This window comes from Lynx rufus, unplaced genomic scaffold (genome assembly GCF_022079265.1).
Source record: "Lynx rufus isolate CCGP_SWC_20201006 ecotype Redwood Valley unplaced genomic scaffold, mLynRuf1.p SCAF_2, whole genome shotgun sequence".
NCBI lineage: Eukaryota > Metazoa > Chordata > Mammalia > Carnivora > Felidae > Lynx > Lynx rufus.
In genome coordinates, this window is record NW_025814834.1 from 143,349,273 (window position 1) to 143,368,284 (window position 19,012).

The 19,012-nt window shown below is 34.4% G+C and overlaps 1 protein-coding gene across 1 annotated transcript in view; it reads right to left on the reverse strand.

Annotated features, from left to right (window-relative positions):
• CCDC18 (coiled-coil domain containing 18) overlaps nt 1-19,012 on the reverse strand; it is a 117,442-nt gene that overhangs the window by 31,011 nt on the left and 67,419 nt on the right. The window contains exons 20-25 of the mRNA XM_047084567.1: nt 15,856-16,019; nt 15,421-15,634; nt 8,901-9,000; nt 4,097-4,213; nt 2,970-3,113; nt 1,275-1,478 (exon numbers count right to left, since the gene is read on the reverse strand). Coding sequence (XP_046940523.1) covers nt 1,275-1,478; nt 2,970-3,113; nt 4,097-4,213; nt 8,901-9,000; nt 15,421-15,634; nt 15,856-16,019 — 943 coding nt within the window. The remainder of the gene's footprint in view (nt 1-1,274; nt 1,479-2,969; nt 3,114-4,096; nt 4,214-8,900; nt 9,001-15,420; nt 15,635-15,855; nt 16,020-19,012) is intronic.

Consider the following 19,012-nt stretch of genomic DNA (forward strand, 5'->3'; position numbering starts at 1 on the left):
AAGGAGGGCACTTGTGATGAGCACTGGGTGTTGTATGTAAGTGATGAGTCACTAAATTCTACACCTGAGACTAATATTACACTGTATGTTAACTAGCTGGAATTAAAAAAAAAAACTTGAAAAATAAAATAAAAACTTGAAAAGAAACTGTCATTTTAAATAATTCCCCACTTTCATTCACTTTTTTGATTAACTGAGCTTACTTTATCACATCAAATCAATTGTACTATAGATACTACAGATAAAGACAAAGATGAGATAAAAGTAGAGAGCTCCCCTTTTCCTAGGAGTCTCCCAAATGCCCAACATATTCTAATAAAAATTCCTTATATATTCTTTATTAGTCCAAGCAGAAATGTGAATAAAAACATTAAGTTTACCAAAATTAAATGTAAAGATACTTTAATGTAATTCCTGTATTAGTAACCATAATAAAAAGCATAAAACAGGAACATTACTGAAATACCAATAAACACATTTTTCTCAAAGTCCAAGTAATTAACCCAAGCATAACAATCCAAGTATTAAAAAAAAATTTTTTTTTAATGTTTGTTTATTTTTGAGAGAGAGACAGAGTGTGAGTGGGGGAGGGGCGAGAGAGAGGAAGACACAGAATCCGAAGCAGGCTCCAGGCTCTGAGCTGTCAGCACAGAGTCCGTTGCAGGGCTCAAACTCACCTACTGTGAGATCATGACCTGAGCTGAAGTTGGACACTTAACTGAATGAGCCACCCAGGCGCCCTCCAAGTATTTTTAAGCAAAGTTATTAACCTTCTACCAAATACAATTTATATTATAGTTCTTGTTATTAAAAGCACTTTCTCTCCATAAGGATTCTGAACTATAGGTTTCATAACAGTTATAAATTTATATTGTCAGTTTCACTTATAAGAGTGGCTACAAATGTAAAAATTTTACTCAAAAAAGATTAGCTTTATTATTTTTTCAAATGACAGCTTAAACTCACTTGAAAATCTAAAAATACTTTGTAACTCAATTTATTGAAAACTAGTTTGGCTAAAACTCAGTTCTGACGGACTTCCTAGTTAGTTATATTACAAAGCTATGCTAAATATAACATTTTCCTTAAAATATTAGTAAAATATACATAACATAAAATTTATCACTTTAACCAGTTTTAAGTGTCAAATTCAGTAGCATTAAGTACATTCAGTGTGTGCAACACAGTTACTATAATCTACAACTTAAAAAAAAGTAAATGTTAAAATTTTTTAAGATTTTTAGTAAGGTAAAATTATTTAGAATAGGGATTACTTTTTCTTTAGAGAGTTGCTTTACTTCCTCCAATTCACTTGAGAGCCTTTCTACTTCTCTCTGTGCTTGGACTTGTTGACGACGAGCCTCCACCAATTCTGTATGAGAATTCTGCATCTGCTCCCGAGTTAACCTCAATTCTTGCTCCAAATCTATGGCATCCTTGTACTGAGTTGCAATATACTGTTCCTGCTCTTTCATAACCTGAAATACACAAGATATTTGTAGCTTTCAAAATGAAATGATATAGATAACCTATTTCTTACTCTGATTTCTCTTTTAATAAGTGATTTCCCTATCCCAACTTGATCTCTATAAAATTTAACACACAATGAATATCAGTTTCTATGAAATTGATACTTAGAAAATGTTTTTCTTCCTTTTTATTTTTTTAAAAAATTGTTTATTTATTTATTTTTGAGAGAGACAGAGATAGCGCGAGTGGGGGAGAGGCAGATAGAGAGGGAGAGAATCCCAAGCAGACTCCACATCAGCCTGACAATGGGGGGCTTAAACCCACGAAACCATGAGATCATGACCTGAGCCGAATCTAAGAGTCAGATGCTTAACTGACTTAGCCACCCAGGTGCCTCTTCCTTTTTAATGATAAGAAAATGACAAAATACTATTAATAAATCTGGGATAAATGGTATATTTTGCATGACTAATATGTAAGCTGTATAATCCTTAATCATTATGAATATAACATGGCAGAATACACAATAATATAAAGTAAAAAAAGAAACTAATATGTGATATCCATTTCACAGATGGAGAATACATTGGCATGAATAACCAAAACCCACCATTAATCTATATGGGTTAAGGTCTTTTCTGTAAAAGTATCTGTCTGCACACAGATAAACACAATGAAGATCTATATATGAAGTTTTAAAGTTGAGTATACTATTTAAAGGCAAAAAAAAGTAACACCCATGAGAGCTCTTAGAAGCAAATTCAGTTTTGGGATGCCTGGGTGGCTTAGTCAGCTGAGTGTCTGACTTTGACTCAGGTCGTGATTTCATGGTTGGTGAGTTTGAGCCCTGCACCAAACTTGCTGCTGTCAGCACAGAGTCCACTTTGGATCCTCTGTCCCCCTCACTCTCCACCCCTCTCCCATTCACGCGCATGCTCTTTCTCTCAAAAATAAACATTTAAAAAACAAACAAATTAAAAGAAGCAAATTCACTTTTTAAAAAGGCAAGTGGGTGGAATTCACCATTCAGCACACATGCAAACTGATAATATGAAGTCATCAAACTTCACCTGGCAACTAACTCAATGTGTTTAGTCTCAATAATGTACAGTTATTATCTGTTCATTCATTCGCTGGATGGAGTTCATCAAGGATAAATGAGTGTATCTTGATATCTGTATCTCCAGCTCTACTACACAGTAGGTTCTCAATAAATATTTGTTGACCAAGTGAACACATACTGTGAATTCATTATGTGAGAGATACTATGACAATGTCTATAGGCAATATAAATAGGATGATGCCCTTGCCTATAATTGGAACATCAGAATAAATATTTAAAAAAGATCAAAGAAACTAGTATCTGACACAAATAATTAGCCCCAAAATACTTATGGCACAGCTTCTATATATTAAAACCAACCAGTTTAAAACATAAAGATTTATATCGCTCTTCAGATAATATTAGTATGTTTCTTAGGAAGAGATAATTTGCTTACACTTTCCATTTCTTTCATCTTTTGTTGTGTTCGTTCATTTTCTTTTTTCAGTTGACTTATCTCCTGTTCATTTTGTAGTGTTATAAACTCTTTTTCTCGAAGCTGTTCTTTGGCATTTTGCAATTTTTCATTCAAACTTTCTATCTGAATTTTAAAAAGAGTAATGTTAATGTAACTAAGGAAAAATAATTTTTAAATCATAATTGCAATCCAAGTAAGTCAAGCTTTAAACACATAAATCCAAAGTAGCCAATATAAAAATGTGTTTTTCTTAATGCCATTATAACTTAGACATTAACATCAGGATTCTTGTGCTTAATAAGAAGCTTCTTTGTATACCTGAAACACACAAGAGATGGAAGTCTCAATCACATTTGTGTAAGAAAGGAAAATTAGGGTACATTAAAGCAACAAGTGTTATATGGTCTTACAAATAGTTTTATAGGTAGTATGTTTAAGAGGTAAAAAACTCTAGTTAGTGAAAATAAAATCCCCTTCCCACTGTGTTCCTTCCTTAAAGGTAACCAAAGAAGAGAATTACTTGCAAATCCTTCCAGAGATATTTTATACATATTCAAACACGCACACGTGAGGATAAATACGTGGACATACTGATATGAGAAAACCTATATTTGAAATAACATTAAGAGGGTCATCGGGCAAGGGAGTGAGGAAAATGAGGAAATGTTGGTCAAAGTGTACAAGATTTCAGTCATGCAGGATGAGTAAGTTCTGTAAATCTAATGTACAGCACAGTGATTATAATTAGTAATACTGTATTTGTATACTTGAAAGTTGCCAAGAGAATAGATATTGAGCGTTCTCAACAAAAATAAATAATTATAATAACTGAGGTGATGGACATGTTAATTATTACACAGAGTATATGTATAGGAAAACGTTGTATACCGCAAATATATGCAATTTTTGTCATATGTCAATAAAGCTGGGGAAAAAGTTAAAATGAGAAAAATGAATTAAAGTAGTATGTACAAGATAATTAAAATTATGTAGTATTTTTATTGTATGTATTCTACTTAAAAGCCACATTATGTGAACAACAGATGCTTACAGTTATGGAGTTATTTTTTAAAACAATTTAAAATATGTAATTTTAACTAATTTACCTGTTTGTTGCATTCTTTAAGTTCCAATTCTGATTTCTCAAGAGTACCCTCTAATTTAATTATTTTCTGCTCCATTTCTCCCCTGTGCTCACGAATAGTCATATCCAAATGTGTAACCTAAATACAAAAGTAGCCTGCATCAATAATTTATTTGTTTTTATTGCTAAGTAGCATTCTATGGTATTCCATGGTGGTACCATCATTTAACCATTCACTTACTGATGGGCATTTCAATTATTTTCTATTTTGGGCTGTTACTAATAAATGCACTGTGAACATTTGTGTATATAGGTTTTTTGTGAACACATGTTTTCATTTCTCTGAGACAAATGCCTAAGAATGTTAACTGTTGGGTTGTAAGGTAAGAACATGTTTAGTACTGTAAAAAAACCTGCTATCTAGACTCTATCCAGAGAGGCTGTACCATTTTACATTACAACCAGCAATGAATAAGTAATCCAGTTTCTCTTCATCGTCACCAGCTTGGTGTTATCCCTACTTTTTATTTTAGCCATTTGGCAAAGAGTGTGGCGGTATCACATTGTGATTTCAACAAAATGGACATCAATGTCTTTTCATGTCTTTGGCTTATTGTTTTTAAAATTTTTATGCTTATTTATTTCTTTTTTGAGAGAGGGAGGGGCAGAGAGAATCCCAAGCAGGTTCTGCACTGTCAGAGCAGAAACAGATGTAGGGCTCAGACTCATGAAACCTGAGATCATGAGCTGAGCTGAAACCAAGAGTCGGACATTCAACTGACACCACCCAGGCACCGCAGGGTTATTTTTTTTAATTGGATTGTTTACTTTTTTACCACTGAGCTTTGAGATGAGAGTATATATCCTATGTATGAGTCCTTTGTCAGATATGTGATTTACAAATATTTTTTCCTGTCTATTCCTTATCACCCTCTTAACAAGGTCTTCTGCAGAATAAATTTTTAATTTTGAAAAAAAAACATTAAACTAGTACTCATTTATTCTAATGTGAAAAATTGTGTGCTTGGAATGTGTTTTAAAATTGTTTACAGTGTGGGGGGCACGTGAGTGGTTCAGTTAATTAAGCAACCAACTTCGGCTCAGGTCACGATCTCATGGTTTGTGAGATCGTGCCACATATCAGGCTCTTTGCTGATGGCTCAAAGCCTGGAGCCTGCTTCAGATTCTGTGTCTCCCACTCTCTTTATCCCTCCCCTGCTCATGCTCTCTCTCAAAATTAAATAAACATTAAAAAAATTTTTTTAACTCTTTATAGTGGGTGTAACTGAAACATAAACTCAGCTCAAATTATTTTTAAAAATGAGAAAAACATTCATTGCTTATGAATACTGAATCTTGAGTTTCATATATATTATACAAACTTAAAAAATTCAACTATGTTCATAAATGACAAATAAAATGATTTAGACTTCATTTTATGCGAGATAAAAGCTGCTAAATACAACATAACAAAAATTGTGGAATGCAGCAAAAGAAGTACTTGGAGGAAAATGTAGAGCACTGAATGCATATATTAGAAAAGAAGAAAGATCTAAAGTCAATCATTTAAGTTTCCAATTTGGGAAACTAGGAAAAGCAGAGCAAATTAAATCCAAAGTAAGCAGAAGAAAAGAAATAATAAAAATTAAAGCAGACATCAGTAAAATTAGAATTAGGAAATCAACAGAGAAAATCAACAAAACCAAAAGCTGAGTTGTGAAAAGATCAATAAAATCAATATGCCTCCAGCCAGGAAAACTAAGAAAAAAAGAAAGATGACACAAATTACTAATATCACAAATGAAAGAGAACACATTACAGTAACTCTCATGGACATTAAAAGGATAATAAGGAATATTACAACAACTCTCTGACCACAAATTTAATAAAACTAGATGAAACAGACCAATTACTTGGAAGACAGAATCTGCCAAAACTCAAACAAGAAGAGATAATCTGAATAAGCCTATATCTATTAAAGAAATTAATAATAAATAACTTTCCCATACAGAAAGCAGCAGGTCCTGGTGGGTTCACTGGTGAATTCTACTGAACATCTAAGAAAGAAATTATACCAATTTTCTACAGTCCAATTCAGAAGACAGAAGCAGAGGAAATAATTCTGAACTCATTCTATGAGGCCAGTATTACCCTAATACCCAAACCAGACAAAGACATTTTAACACACATTCAACACATGGTAAAAACCCTCAGTGAACTAGAAATGAAGCAAAATTTCATTAACTTAATAAAGAATATCTACAGAAAAACAACAGCTAGAATCATACTTAATGGTGAGAAATTCAAAGCCTTCCCACTAAGATCAGATACAAGGCGAGGATATTCATTCTCACTAATGCTTTTCACTATTGTTCTAGCAGTCCTAGCTAATGCAGTAAGATAAGAAAAAGAAATAAAAGATTTATATATATTAGCAAGGAATATAAAACTGTGTTTGTTTATAGATGACATAATCATCTAGGGAGAAAATCTGAAAGATTTGACAAAAAAATTCCTAGAACCAATAAGTGATTATAGCAGGGTTGTAGGATATAAGGAATACACAAAAGTCAATCACTTTCCTATTTGCTAGCAATGAACAAGAGGAATGTGAAACTAAAAACATAATATGATTTACATTAACACCCCCAAAAATAAAATACTTAGGTATAAATCTAGCAAAATATATACAAGGTCTATTAAGAGAAAACTACAAAACTCCAATGAAAGAAATCAAAGAATTAAATAAATAGATAGTCCATGTTCATGGATAGGAAGACTCAATATTGTCAAGATTCAAGATGTCAGTTCTTCGCAACTAAATCTATATATTCAGGGCAATTCCAATAAAAATTCTACCAAGTTATTTTGAAGATACTGACAAACTGATTCTAAAGCTTACATGGAGAGTAAACAGATCCCAAATATCCAACATAATATCAAAGAAGAACAAAGCTGGAAGACTGACATTACCTGACTTCACGACACTATAAATAAACAGTCTGTGGTACTAGCAAAAAAACAAGTGAATAGATAATCATACAGAATAAAGTCCAGAAACTAACTCACATAAATATGTTAACTGATCTTTGACAAAGGAGCAAAGCCAATACAATGGAGAAAAGATAGTCTTTTCAACAAATGGTGCTGGAATAACTGGACAACCACATGGAAAAAATTAATAAATCTAGACCACACCATTCACAAAAATTAATTCAAAATGGATCACAGACCTAAATGTAATCTGCAAAACTATAAAAATTCTAAAAGATAACATAGGGGAAAACCTAGATGACCTTGGGTTTGGTGATGATTTTTAATATATGAAATCAATGGCACAATTCATGAAAGAAGCAATTAATCAGCTGGACTTCACTAAAATTTAAAAGTTCTGCTGTGAAAACCAATGCAAAAGATTGTGAACAAAAGCCACAATTATCAAGGACTAATATTCAAAATATACAAAGAACTCTTAAAATTCAACAATAAGAGAACTCAATTAAAAAATGGGACAAAGACCATAACAGACACCTCACCAAAGAAGATATACAAATAGAAAATAAGCACAGGAAAATATCCTCTACATCATATGTCATCTGAGAAATGTAAATTAATAAGGAGATACCACACACACCTATTAGAATGGCCAAAATCCAAAACACTGACACAAAATGTTAGCAACAGGAATTGACGTTCATTGCTGATAACAATGCAAAATGGTACAAGCCACTTCGGAGCACAGTTTGGAAGTGTCTTATAAAACTAAACACACTCACCATATGGTCCATCAATCACACCCCTTGGTAATTACCAAAAGGAGTTGAAAACTTATGTCCATACAAAAACCTGCACACAGATGTTTATGGCAGCTTTATTTGTAATTGTCAAAACTTGAAAGCAACCAAGATGTCTTTCAGTAGGAAAGACATTCAGTGAATGGATAAGTAAACTATAGTACATATCTAGACAATGGAATATTATTCAGTGCTAAAAGCAATGAGCTATCAAGCAATGAAAAGCTGTGGAGGAACCTTAAATATTACTAAGTGAAAGAAGCCAATATGAAAAGACTATGTACTCTATGATTTCAACTATATGACTGGAAAAGGCAAAATGATGGAGACAATAAAAAGATCAGTGGCTGCTAGGGTCAGGGGAAGAGTAGGAAAGATGACTAGAGCACAGAGGATTTTTAGGGCAGTGAAAATATGCTGGATGATACCATAATGATGGATACATGTCATTAAACATTTGTACAAACCCATAGAATGTACAACACCAATAGTGAACTCTAATATAAATTATGGAGCTTGGGTAATTATAACGTGTATGTTCATCAACTATAACAAATGTACCATTCAGGTGGGGAATGTTGATAATGGGGAAGGCTGTGAATTTATGGAAGCAAGGGATATATGGGAAATCTCTGTGCCTTCTGCTCAATTTTCATTGTGAACCTGTAACTGTTCTAAGAAACAAAGTCTTAAAAAAAGATATTAAGTAATGCCCTTTGAATATTTTTGTTTCTCCAACAAACACTAGCTGAGCAAGTAACTCCTTTAATCACATGTTCTTCTGATATGCAGCAATGTAAGAGATCAAAAGGTTTGAATACTAAGCTAATCCTCATTCTCAAAAAACTACTTCTATAAAAAAAGCAAGATGAAGAAAGAAAGATGACATTTTCTAATTTTAAAAATATTAATGTGCATAGAAAAACATATATGCTTAAAAATGTCTATTTTACCAAAAAGTGGTGACCTCTGAAACCCTGTGTGATTGTACTGTAACAGAAAATTTCATCAAATATAATTAAGAAAACCAACTTGAGCTGCTCTTTGCTTTAGTTCCCAATTTCTCTCCTTAAGTGCCTGGTCCATTTCAAGGAGTTCTTGCTTTTTATCTTCAATCTCCATCTTGCATTCTCTGCAATTTATCAAAGGAAAAAGATCAAAGCAAATAGTAGGAATATTATAGTTTTAAAAAATTAAGTCAATTGGGTTAACATTTCCTCTAAGTGACAAGTAATAAAATATATGCAATTATTTCTGATTGAAAGGGCTCAAATTAAAGAAATAATGTATAAAGAAAATGGTTGATATCAATACAATTACTTTTAATAGAGTATCCTCAAAAGGCAAAAGTTAACTAAAATACTACTATTGTAGACAAATGAAGCTAAATGTTAAAGTACTCCCAGGGTGCAAGACTGAATCAGTATTAAGAATTTTAAAAATATGTCCATATTTTTCATTTATAGATCAAGGGAGCATTTGAAAGTCTTTTCTATATAATAGCTGTGAGTTTATTACAATTGAATGAGGCATTTATCTTGTGGTTGGTATCTCTGATATCCACAACTCAGTTTAGAAATACTTTTAACAAATTCTACCTCTCCTAAAACCTTATTTCTAATTTTATATTATAAATACTTACTACTGATACAACTTTAAGACTGCTCCCACTCAGATCGGAGAATGCGAAGAATTTCTTTTTAATTTTTTTTAACATTTATTTATTTTTGAGAGAGAGAGAGAGAGAGAGTGAGCAGGGGAGGGGCAGAGAGAGAGGGAGACAGAGAAACCAAAGCAGGCTCTAGGCTCTGTCAGCACAGAGCCCAATGCAGGGCTTGAACTCACAAACCCTGAGATCATGACCCGAGCCAAAGTCGGAGGCCCAACTGACTGAGCCACCCAGGTGCCCCAAAGAATTTTAATCTGGAACTCTATGTTCTGATAGGACAAAAGCTAAAATGTTGATCTTGAAAATCATCATATGGTTTTCCAGTCTTAAATATAAACAATATTGAATAAAAGTACTGATTTTAAAAGCAGATTCAAAACTTCTTTAATGAGCCATTTACTATTCTCTTAAAAGTCTCAAGAGTTATGAAATATAAGGCTACATTAAGTTATTATGAAATAAATTCTAAAGATAATGCTGTTGTGTAAGTGAATAGGTGAGCTTCCAAAAATTCAGCTATTCTTTAAAATTTAAGATTTCATGGGGCACATGGGTGGCTTAGTTGGTTAAGCGTCCAACTCTTGGTTTCAGCTCAGGTCATGATCTCATGATTTGTGGGTTCGAGCCCTGTGTTGGGCTCTGCACTGGCAGAGTGCAGCCTCCTTGGGTTTCTGTGTCTCCCTCTTTCTCTGCCTCTCTCCTGCCTGTACACATACTCACTCTCTCTCTCTCCCTCTCAAAATAAATAAATAAAACTTAAAAAAAAAAAGAGAGATTTCATTTTTACTTTTTTAATTCATTTATTCATGTTACCATTTAGCAAATATTTACTGGAAGCTTCCTATGTATCAAGGCTCTATGTATGGTGAATTTAATAGTCAACAAGGTAGATGTCCTTCATCACATGGAGTATACATACTAATGGGTCAGGAAAGAAGACAGAGTATAAATAATGAACAACAAGAAAAATGTAAAGTGCTATGTCAGAGCACTAAATACAGTGATGTGATAGTGACTGGGTGGCTACTTGAGAGTAAGTGGTCAGAGAAGGGCCCTCTGAGGTAATGTGAAGGGCAAGAAGTTGGCCATTCAACCATTATTTCAGGCCAAAGAAACAGCTACAGCAAAGTCATAAGGTAGGAAATATGTACCGTTTTAAGTACAACAAGAAGGCCAGGAGCAAGGGGAACAGTATGAAATGAGGCCAGAGAAATAGGCAAGAACCTTATCATGTAGGGCTTTGTATTCCATGATAAGGAGCTTGGATTTTTTTGTTTAAACTGTTGTAAAATACATATAAGATTTACCATTTTAAAATACAGCATCCCTTCTTGATAAAAACCCTCAAGAAAGCAGGGATAGAGGATCACACCTCAAGATCATAAAAGCCATATGTGAAAGACCCGAGGCTAATACCATCCTCAATGGGCAAAAGCTAAGGAGGAACAGGACAGGATGTCCATTCTCATCACTGTTATTCAACGTAGTATCGGAAGTCTTAGCCTCAGCAATCAGATAACACAAAGATATAAAAGGCATCCAAACGGGCCAGGAGGAGGTCAAACTTTCACTCTTCGCAGATGACATGATACTCTTTATGGAAAACTGAAAAGATTCCACCAAAAAACTGCTAGAACTGATCCACGAATTCAGCAAAGTGGTAAGATATAAAATCAATGTACAGTAATTGGTTACATTCCTATATACCAATAATTAATGAAGTAACAAAAAGAGAAATCAAGGAATTGATCCCATTTATAACCGCACCAAAAAGTATAAAATACCTAGGAATAAACATAACCAAAGAGGTTAAAAATCTATTCACTGAAAACTATAGAAAGCTTATGAAAGAAATTGAAGAAGACACAAAAAAATGAAAAAATATTCCATGCTCATGGATTGGAAGAACAAACATTGTTAAAATGTCGATACTACCCAAAGCAATCTAGTTATTCAATGCAATCCCTATCAAAATAACACCAGCATTCTTCACAGAACGAGAACAAACAACCCTGAAATTTATATGGAACCAGAAAAGACCTCGAATAGCCAAAGCAATCTTGAAAAAGAAAACCAAAGCTGGAGGCATCACAATCTCGGACTTCAAGACGTATTACAAAGCTGTAATCATCAAGACAGTTTGGTACTGGCACAAAACCAGACAGTCAGATCAATGGAACAGAACAGAGAACCCAGAAATGGACCCACAAACATATGGCCAACTAATCTTTAACAAAGCAGGAAAGAATATCCAGTGGAATAAAGACAGTCTCTTCAGCAAGTGGTGCTGGGAAAACTGGATAGCGACATGCAGAAAAATGAACCTGGACCACTTTCTTACACCATACACAAAAATAAACTCAAAATGGATGAAAGACCTAAATGTAAGACAGGAAGCCATCAAAATCCTCAAGAAGAAAGCAGGCAAAAACTTCTTTGACCTTGGACGCAGCAACTTCTTACTCAATACGTCTCCGGAGGCAAGGGAGACAAAAGCAAAAATGAACTATTGGGACCTCATCAAAATAAAAAGCTTCTGCATAGTGAAGGAAACAATCAGCAAAACTAAAAGGCAACCGAATGAATGGGAGAAGATATTTGCAAACAACATATCAGATAAAGGATTAGCATCCAAAATCTATAAAGAACTTATCTAACTCAACACCCAAAAAACAAATAATCCAGTAAAGAAATGGGCAAAAGACATGAATAGACACTTCTTCAAAGAAGACATCTAGATGGCTAACCGACACATGAAAAAATCCTCAATATCACTCATCATCAGGGAAATACAAATCAAAACCACGAGACAGCACCTCACACCTGTCAGAATGGCTAAAATTAACAACTCAGGCAACAACAGATATTGGCGAGGATGCTGAAAAAGAGCATCTCTTTTGCACTGCTGATGGGAATGCAAAGTGGTGCAGCCACTCTGGAAAACACTATGGAGGCTCCTCAAAATTTAAAAATAGAACTACCCTACGACCCAGCAATTGCACTACTAGGTCTCTACCCAAGGGATTCAGGTGTGCTGTTTCAAAGGGGAACATGCACCCTAATGTTTATAGTAGTACTATCGACAATAGCCAAAGCATAGAAAGAGCCCAAATGCCCATCAACAGATGAATGGATAAAGAAGATGTGGTATATGTATACAATGGAGTATTACTTGGCAATCAAAAAGAATGAAATCTTGCCATTTGCAGCTACGTGGGTGGAACTAGAGGGTATTATACCAAGCAAAATTAGAGAAAGACAAATATCATATGACTTCACTCATATGAGGACTTTAAGATACCAAACAGATGAACATAAGGGAAGGGAAGCAAAAATAATATAAAAACATGGAGGGGGACAAAACATAAAAGACTCTTAAATATAGAGAACAGACAGAGGGTTGCTGGAAGGGTTGTGGGAGGGGGGATGGGCTAAATGGGTAAGGGGTATTAAGGAATCTACTCCTGAAATCATTGTTGCACTATATGCTAACTAACTGGGATGTAAATTAAACAATAAATAAATTAATTTAAAAAAAGATTTACTATTTTAGCCACTTTAAAGTGTATAGTTCAGTTATACTAAGTAAATTCACAATGTTGTGTAACCATCACCACTGTCTATTTCCAGTACTTGTTCATCACTCCAAAAGCAAATCTAATACTCATCTGCAGTTACTTACCAGTGTCCTACCCCTAGTTCTAACAACCATTAATCTGCTTTCTATCCTTAGGGATTTTCTAATTCTGGATATTCCATATAAATGGAATTAGACAACATGTGTCTGGTTTATTTCAAGGTTCAAGATGAACCTGTTTTCAAGGTTCATCTCTGTTGTAACACACATCAGTACTTTATTCCCTTTCATGGCTGAATAATATTCCCTATATGGATATATCTATCACATTATTCATCCATTCAACTACTGAAGGATATTTGGGTTATTTCCACTTAGCAGCTATTGTGAATAGAGCTTCTATGAACATTGGTGCACAATTATTTTGAACATCTGTTTTTAATTCTTTTGGGGTATAACTAGGAGTGGGATTAATAATTTATAAGGTAATTCTATGTTCAACTTATTGTGGAATTGCCAAATTGTTCTCCACAGGCACTGTACCATTTTAGTTTCCAACAGCAATGTATGAGGTTCCAATTTCTCTAAATACTTGCTAAGTAACACTTATTATGTTCAGTTTTGTTTTGTTTTTGTTTGTTTTTATCATGGTCATTAGAGTGGGTGTGAAGCAGCATCTCACTGTAGTTTTGATTTACATTTCCCAAGGAGCATGGATTTTATTCTGAATATGTTGGGAAGCCATTAGAAATATTTAAATAGGGAAAGCAATTTAGTTGAGAAGCTATATAATCTGATTTATGTTTTAAATAATAAACTTAAATCCATTTCTATTGTTTTAAATCATAAACTTAAATGGATTGGGGGAGTGTCAGGAATTTAAGCTGGGAGACCATCAGGGAAGCCACAGCAACAGACCAGGTGAGAGATGATAGTTTGTGCTAAGGTGGTAACAGAAAAGAGGCCAAGAAATCAATGGATTTCAAAATATGTTTTAGAAATAAAGTTGATATGAATTCCTAATAGACTGGATGGGGAAAAAAATAGAGGCAAAGAGAGAGGAATAATCTTACAGATTTCTTACTTGAGCAATTGCTTGATTCTTAGATGGAAGATGAACAGAGTTATGAAGAAAAAAAGAGTTCTGTTTTGGCCAAGTTTACGATGCCCCTTAAAAAAACATTTGAGTGGAGGTAACAAGTCATAGATATTTGAGTCTAGAGTTTAGGGAAGAGATCAGCACTAGGGTTTGGAAGTCTGACACACAGTATTTAAAGCTGTATGAAATTTCCTAAGAGTGATTTTGTGGATAGAAAAGAAAAGGGGGCCCTGCACTGAGTAACAGGATACATCTAAGTTCCTAGGTCATCTTGCTGCTCTCTATCCTGTCATCCCACTTTTCACAATGTGATTTGTAATTCTATTTTCCTTTCCAGAATCTATTTCCCACACCTTGGTTCTGGTTTGGTTCTCCACTCCCACTCACCATAGATGTGTGCTGGAACAGTATTTTATGCTACTACTGTTAATCCAAGAACCCAGATTTTAGAGTTGGTCAGACTTGTGTTTAACACCCTTTTCTGGAACTCATTATCCAGACTGTATTTTACTTAATTCTCCCAAGCCTCAGTTTTCTCAAGTGCAAATAGGTGGTAATATGTGTATAATAAGTTTGTTGTAAAGAAATGAGTAAGGTCATAAAAGAAGTCCCTTGCATGATTCTGGCACAAAATAAGGGCTTAATACAAATAAAACATTGTTTTGTTTTTCCTTAATTTTTTTTAACGTTTATTTATTTTTGAGATAGGGAGAGAGACAGAGCGTGAGCAGGGGAGGGGCAGAGAGACAGAGATGAAGACACAGAATCTGAAGCAGGCTCCAGGCTCTGAGCTGTTCAGCACAGAGTCCAACGTGGGGCTTGAACTCACGAGCTATGAGATCATGACTTGAACTGAAGTTGGTTGCTTAACCAACTGAGCCACCCAGGTGCCCCAAAGAAAATATTGTTATTAATATTATTTTGCTACTAACCACTGCTGTACACTGGTCCAATAATTTTTTACCACTATTTAATATAGGAGAGGGTCAGAACAAAATGGTCCAAAGACCAAGGATGGAAATACTAGTCAAGAGGAATGGCTGAATTACTTAGATGGAGCATGGGACAGGCTGAATAGGATGAGCCAAAGGTAGGTGAGAACTTTAGACATTTATAATTAAACAAACTTTACTGTATGATGCAAGGAGTTAGAGTAACAAAGTGAAACACTTGTAATTGTGCTATCATTTCTTACTATTTAACTCACCGAAGTTCAGCTGTGAGATCCTTTATAGTAGTGTATTTCTCCTCTAATGATAATTGAGCCTTCTGTAGTACATCTCTCAATTCCTGAAGTTGTCTTAAAGTGCTTTTTAATTCTCCATGAGCATTTTGTAGTTCAGACTCTAATGCTTCCCGTTTCTGCAAAGCCTCTGTTAGTTCAGTTTCAGTGTGGTGCTGTAATTTTTCTAACTCCTTCACTGTTAAGAGGAAAGACAAATTTTAGAACTATATATAAGCCATTTGTTATAAAAATTTGTAAATAATTACAATTAAGAATATACAATTTTATTCATCTACAAGAGGCAGAATACTGACCACTCATTGTTCCTTCCAGTCCCACTATCCCAAATTTTCACTTTATTCCACTTCTTTAAATATAAACATACAGGCAGCTAAGCTCAGCTAACCTGTTGCTTACCAGAATTTGTTTTCTTATCTAGTTCTGTCTTTGTCTGTTCTAAGATCATGTCTAACTGAGAGAGGTGCATTGCTTTATTTTCTCCATCTCGTTTTAGGTACATTATTTCTTTTTCCATTTTAGATAGTTCTTCTTTGTACTGATCCATCTCAAGTTTTACTTGCCTAATTAAAAACAAAAAATGAAACAAGTAATAAATGATCATTTGGAAAGCTGAATAACTGAAACCAATTGACTTGTCTCTGACTGAACAAAATCTTCAAGTTATATAAGGACAAATATCAGCAAACCATCTATCTAGTCACAATCTTAGGTCACATATTACTAAAAATGCTCCAACTAGAAATTTGTAATTCTGCCCCAGTTATGTACCACTAAATACGACTGTATTACCTGGTACTATTTAGCAAGACAAGGCTTCTTTCCAATCTAACTACAGTTAGCTTGTGTAACGCTCTGTATATGCTGAGAACCCCCATGGATAGGTGTCTCATTCATCTGGAATTTTTGTTACTGCAACACAGAAAATAAGGAAGCCAACCCATCAAAATATTCACCATAATGACCATATTAGTCATAGGAGAACCAAGTCACTCACTTTTATTCAGAGTTTTATTATTTTATGTTGTCTTTTTTAGGGACTAGAGATTCTCAGACTAGTACAACATTCTTGCTTTACAGATGAGGAAACTGGAAGGTTAGTGAATTGTCTGGGATAAGACAAATAGTTATTAATAGTGAGAGAATCAGGTTTACTAACTTTCCGTCAGTCCTGAGCTTATTCCAACATGGAAGCTCTTCTACCTACAGACAAATCAACACAGTGAGAAAAAGTTTTAAGTCCATATTTTGCTCATTCCAAAATGATATTCACTCATTAAAAAACTGTTGATGCCGTCCTCAATGGTGGGCAGAACTGACGCTCCTTTAATCAACATTTTTTGTTGGGTGTTTCTTTAGGTCTTTGATATTTTGTAAATTGAGTTTGCAAACAAGAACATTTCTTTTGTAAATGCAACTTAGACAAATTTGGATTTGTTCAAAGGGTTTTTAGTCTGATGTCTGTGAGTAAACTTAAGGAAAACTATAAAACTCCTGAAACAATATGTAAAATTACATATACATATGTTTATCTGTATATAGAACATAATTCATAGCTTTATCATATCCTCAAATATGTCCATGGTCCAAAAAGTTAAGGAGCTGATTAGGTAAGTGCATAATTACCCGTTTTCATATCTAAAATTTCAGGTAAGTGATATTTAGCTCAACTAATTCATTTCTTATATTAGAGGAGATATAAAACATAATTAGAAAATAATAATTGAAAGAGGTTGGCATATAGTACCAAGAGTGAGAGCTTGTCAGCAAAGAAGTTGGGGGAAAATTATATTAAAAAAATACAAGAACTCGGGGCGCCTGGGTGGCTCAGTCGGTTGAGCGACCGACTGCAGCTCAGGTCATATCTCACGGTTTGTGAGTTCAAGCCCCGCGTCTGGCTCTGTGCTGACAGCTCGGAGCCCGGAACCTGCTTCGGATTCTGTGTCTCCCTCTCTCTCTGCCCCTCCCCGACTCACGCTCTGTCTCTCTCTGTCTCAGAAATAAATAAACATTAAAAAAAAAAAAATACAAGAACCCAAAAAGCACAGTAGTCTACAGACATTTAGTAAGAAACAGAACTCTATATTCTTCAAGATGTTGTTGAGGTGCTACTATATTTCAGCATGGTATAATAATTGATGTATGCAACAATAACCCTGAGATACCCAGAGAAGTTAAAAATGACAAGAAAATATATATTTTGGAAAATTTCTACCAAAAAGTGTTTTTTGTTTTGTTTTAAAGTTTCAGTAGTTGGTGAAGATAAATTCCACTCCTATTTATTTATCAACACCTACTCATTCTTCCTTGATGCTAGGTGAATGAGGGATTAGTATAATATAATAAATATTTAAGGGTTAAAAAATTTTAATTATAGGGGCGCCTGAGTGGCTCAGTCAGTTAAGCATCCAACTTTGGCTCAGCTCATGATCTCACAGTCTGTGAGTTCGAGCACCACATCAGGCTGTCTGCATGCAGCTTGCTTAGGATCCTGTGTCCCCCACTCAGTCTGCCCCTCCCCTGCTTGTGCTCTCTCACTCTTTCTCTCTCAAATATAAGAACATTAAAAATTTCTAATTATAAATAATCCAATACTAAAAAGTTTTCTTTTTCAAAATTTTACAACAGGCTTTGAAATCTACCAGTTTTTCCAGAAATACTTCACCTTCTTGATTGAAAGCAATCAAGTCTGAGACTGGAAATAGACTTTGTATATTAAAGTTCTATAAATTGTAGCTCCAGAAGTGAAAGAAACAAGTGGTACCAGAGAAAACAAAACCCTAAACCCTTCTCTTCCATGAGAAGAAGATATCATGGAGCTAGGGTATTTCTTTCTTATGAAGTTTAATCATTTTGCTCATAAGTTTCCTATGAGTATTTAGGGTTTACTTTTCTTACTAAATGTGCCTATTAGCTATAATCAAGAGGTTTTGTCTAAAAGCCAAAGGGTGAGGGTAAGAATAGGAACAAGAAATTGCTTCAATTTTCTCATTGAAAGAGAAAGCAAGATCATCAGTGAGGGCAGGGATTGGTAAGGGGTTGTTGAGAATTTTGAAAGAAAATAACTAAGTGTCTTCTACAAAGTCAGTAATGTTTTGATTGCCAGGCAGCATGTCCCTTGAAATTATGAATTTAAAGTAAGATTGGTCAGCGTGCTTATATTTTTCTCCAGTTTCTGTAAAGATGCAAGCATGGAGTAGTGTGAGTTGGAACAACTTAACGGTATATAGACAAAGGAGTGAGAGGTAAGAGTTGCAAGCAGATGCAAATCATTGATTCTAATGACCTAACTTGAATTTAAGCTGGGTAGAGAAAGGAGAGGACATCAGGGAATGAGACAGTGGTGGAACTGATGAATTAGAGATCTTGTGTAGATCAAAGAATCATTGAATTTGGGGTATTAAAGGGAATGAGGTGATAATATAGGTATAGATGCCTAATATCCCGATCATGGAAAAACTGCAGATAATGGAAATGACAAGATCTAGAGTAAATCATGTGAGCGAGTGGCTGAGGTATGATAGAGCTCAAGATCATTAGAGGAGAGGAATTTTTA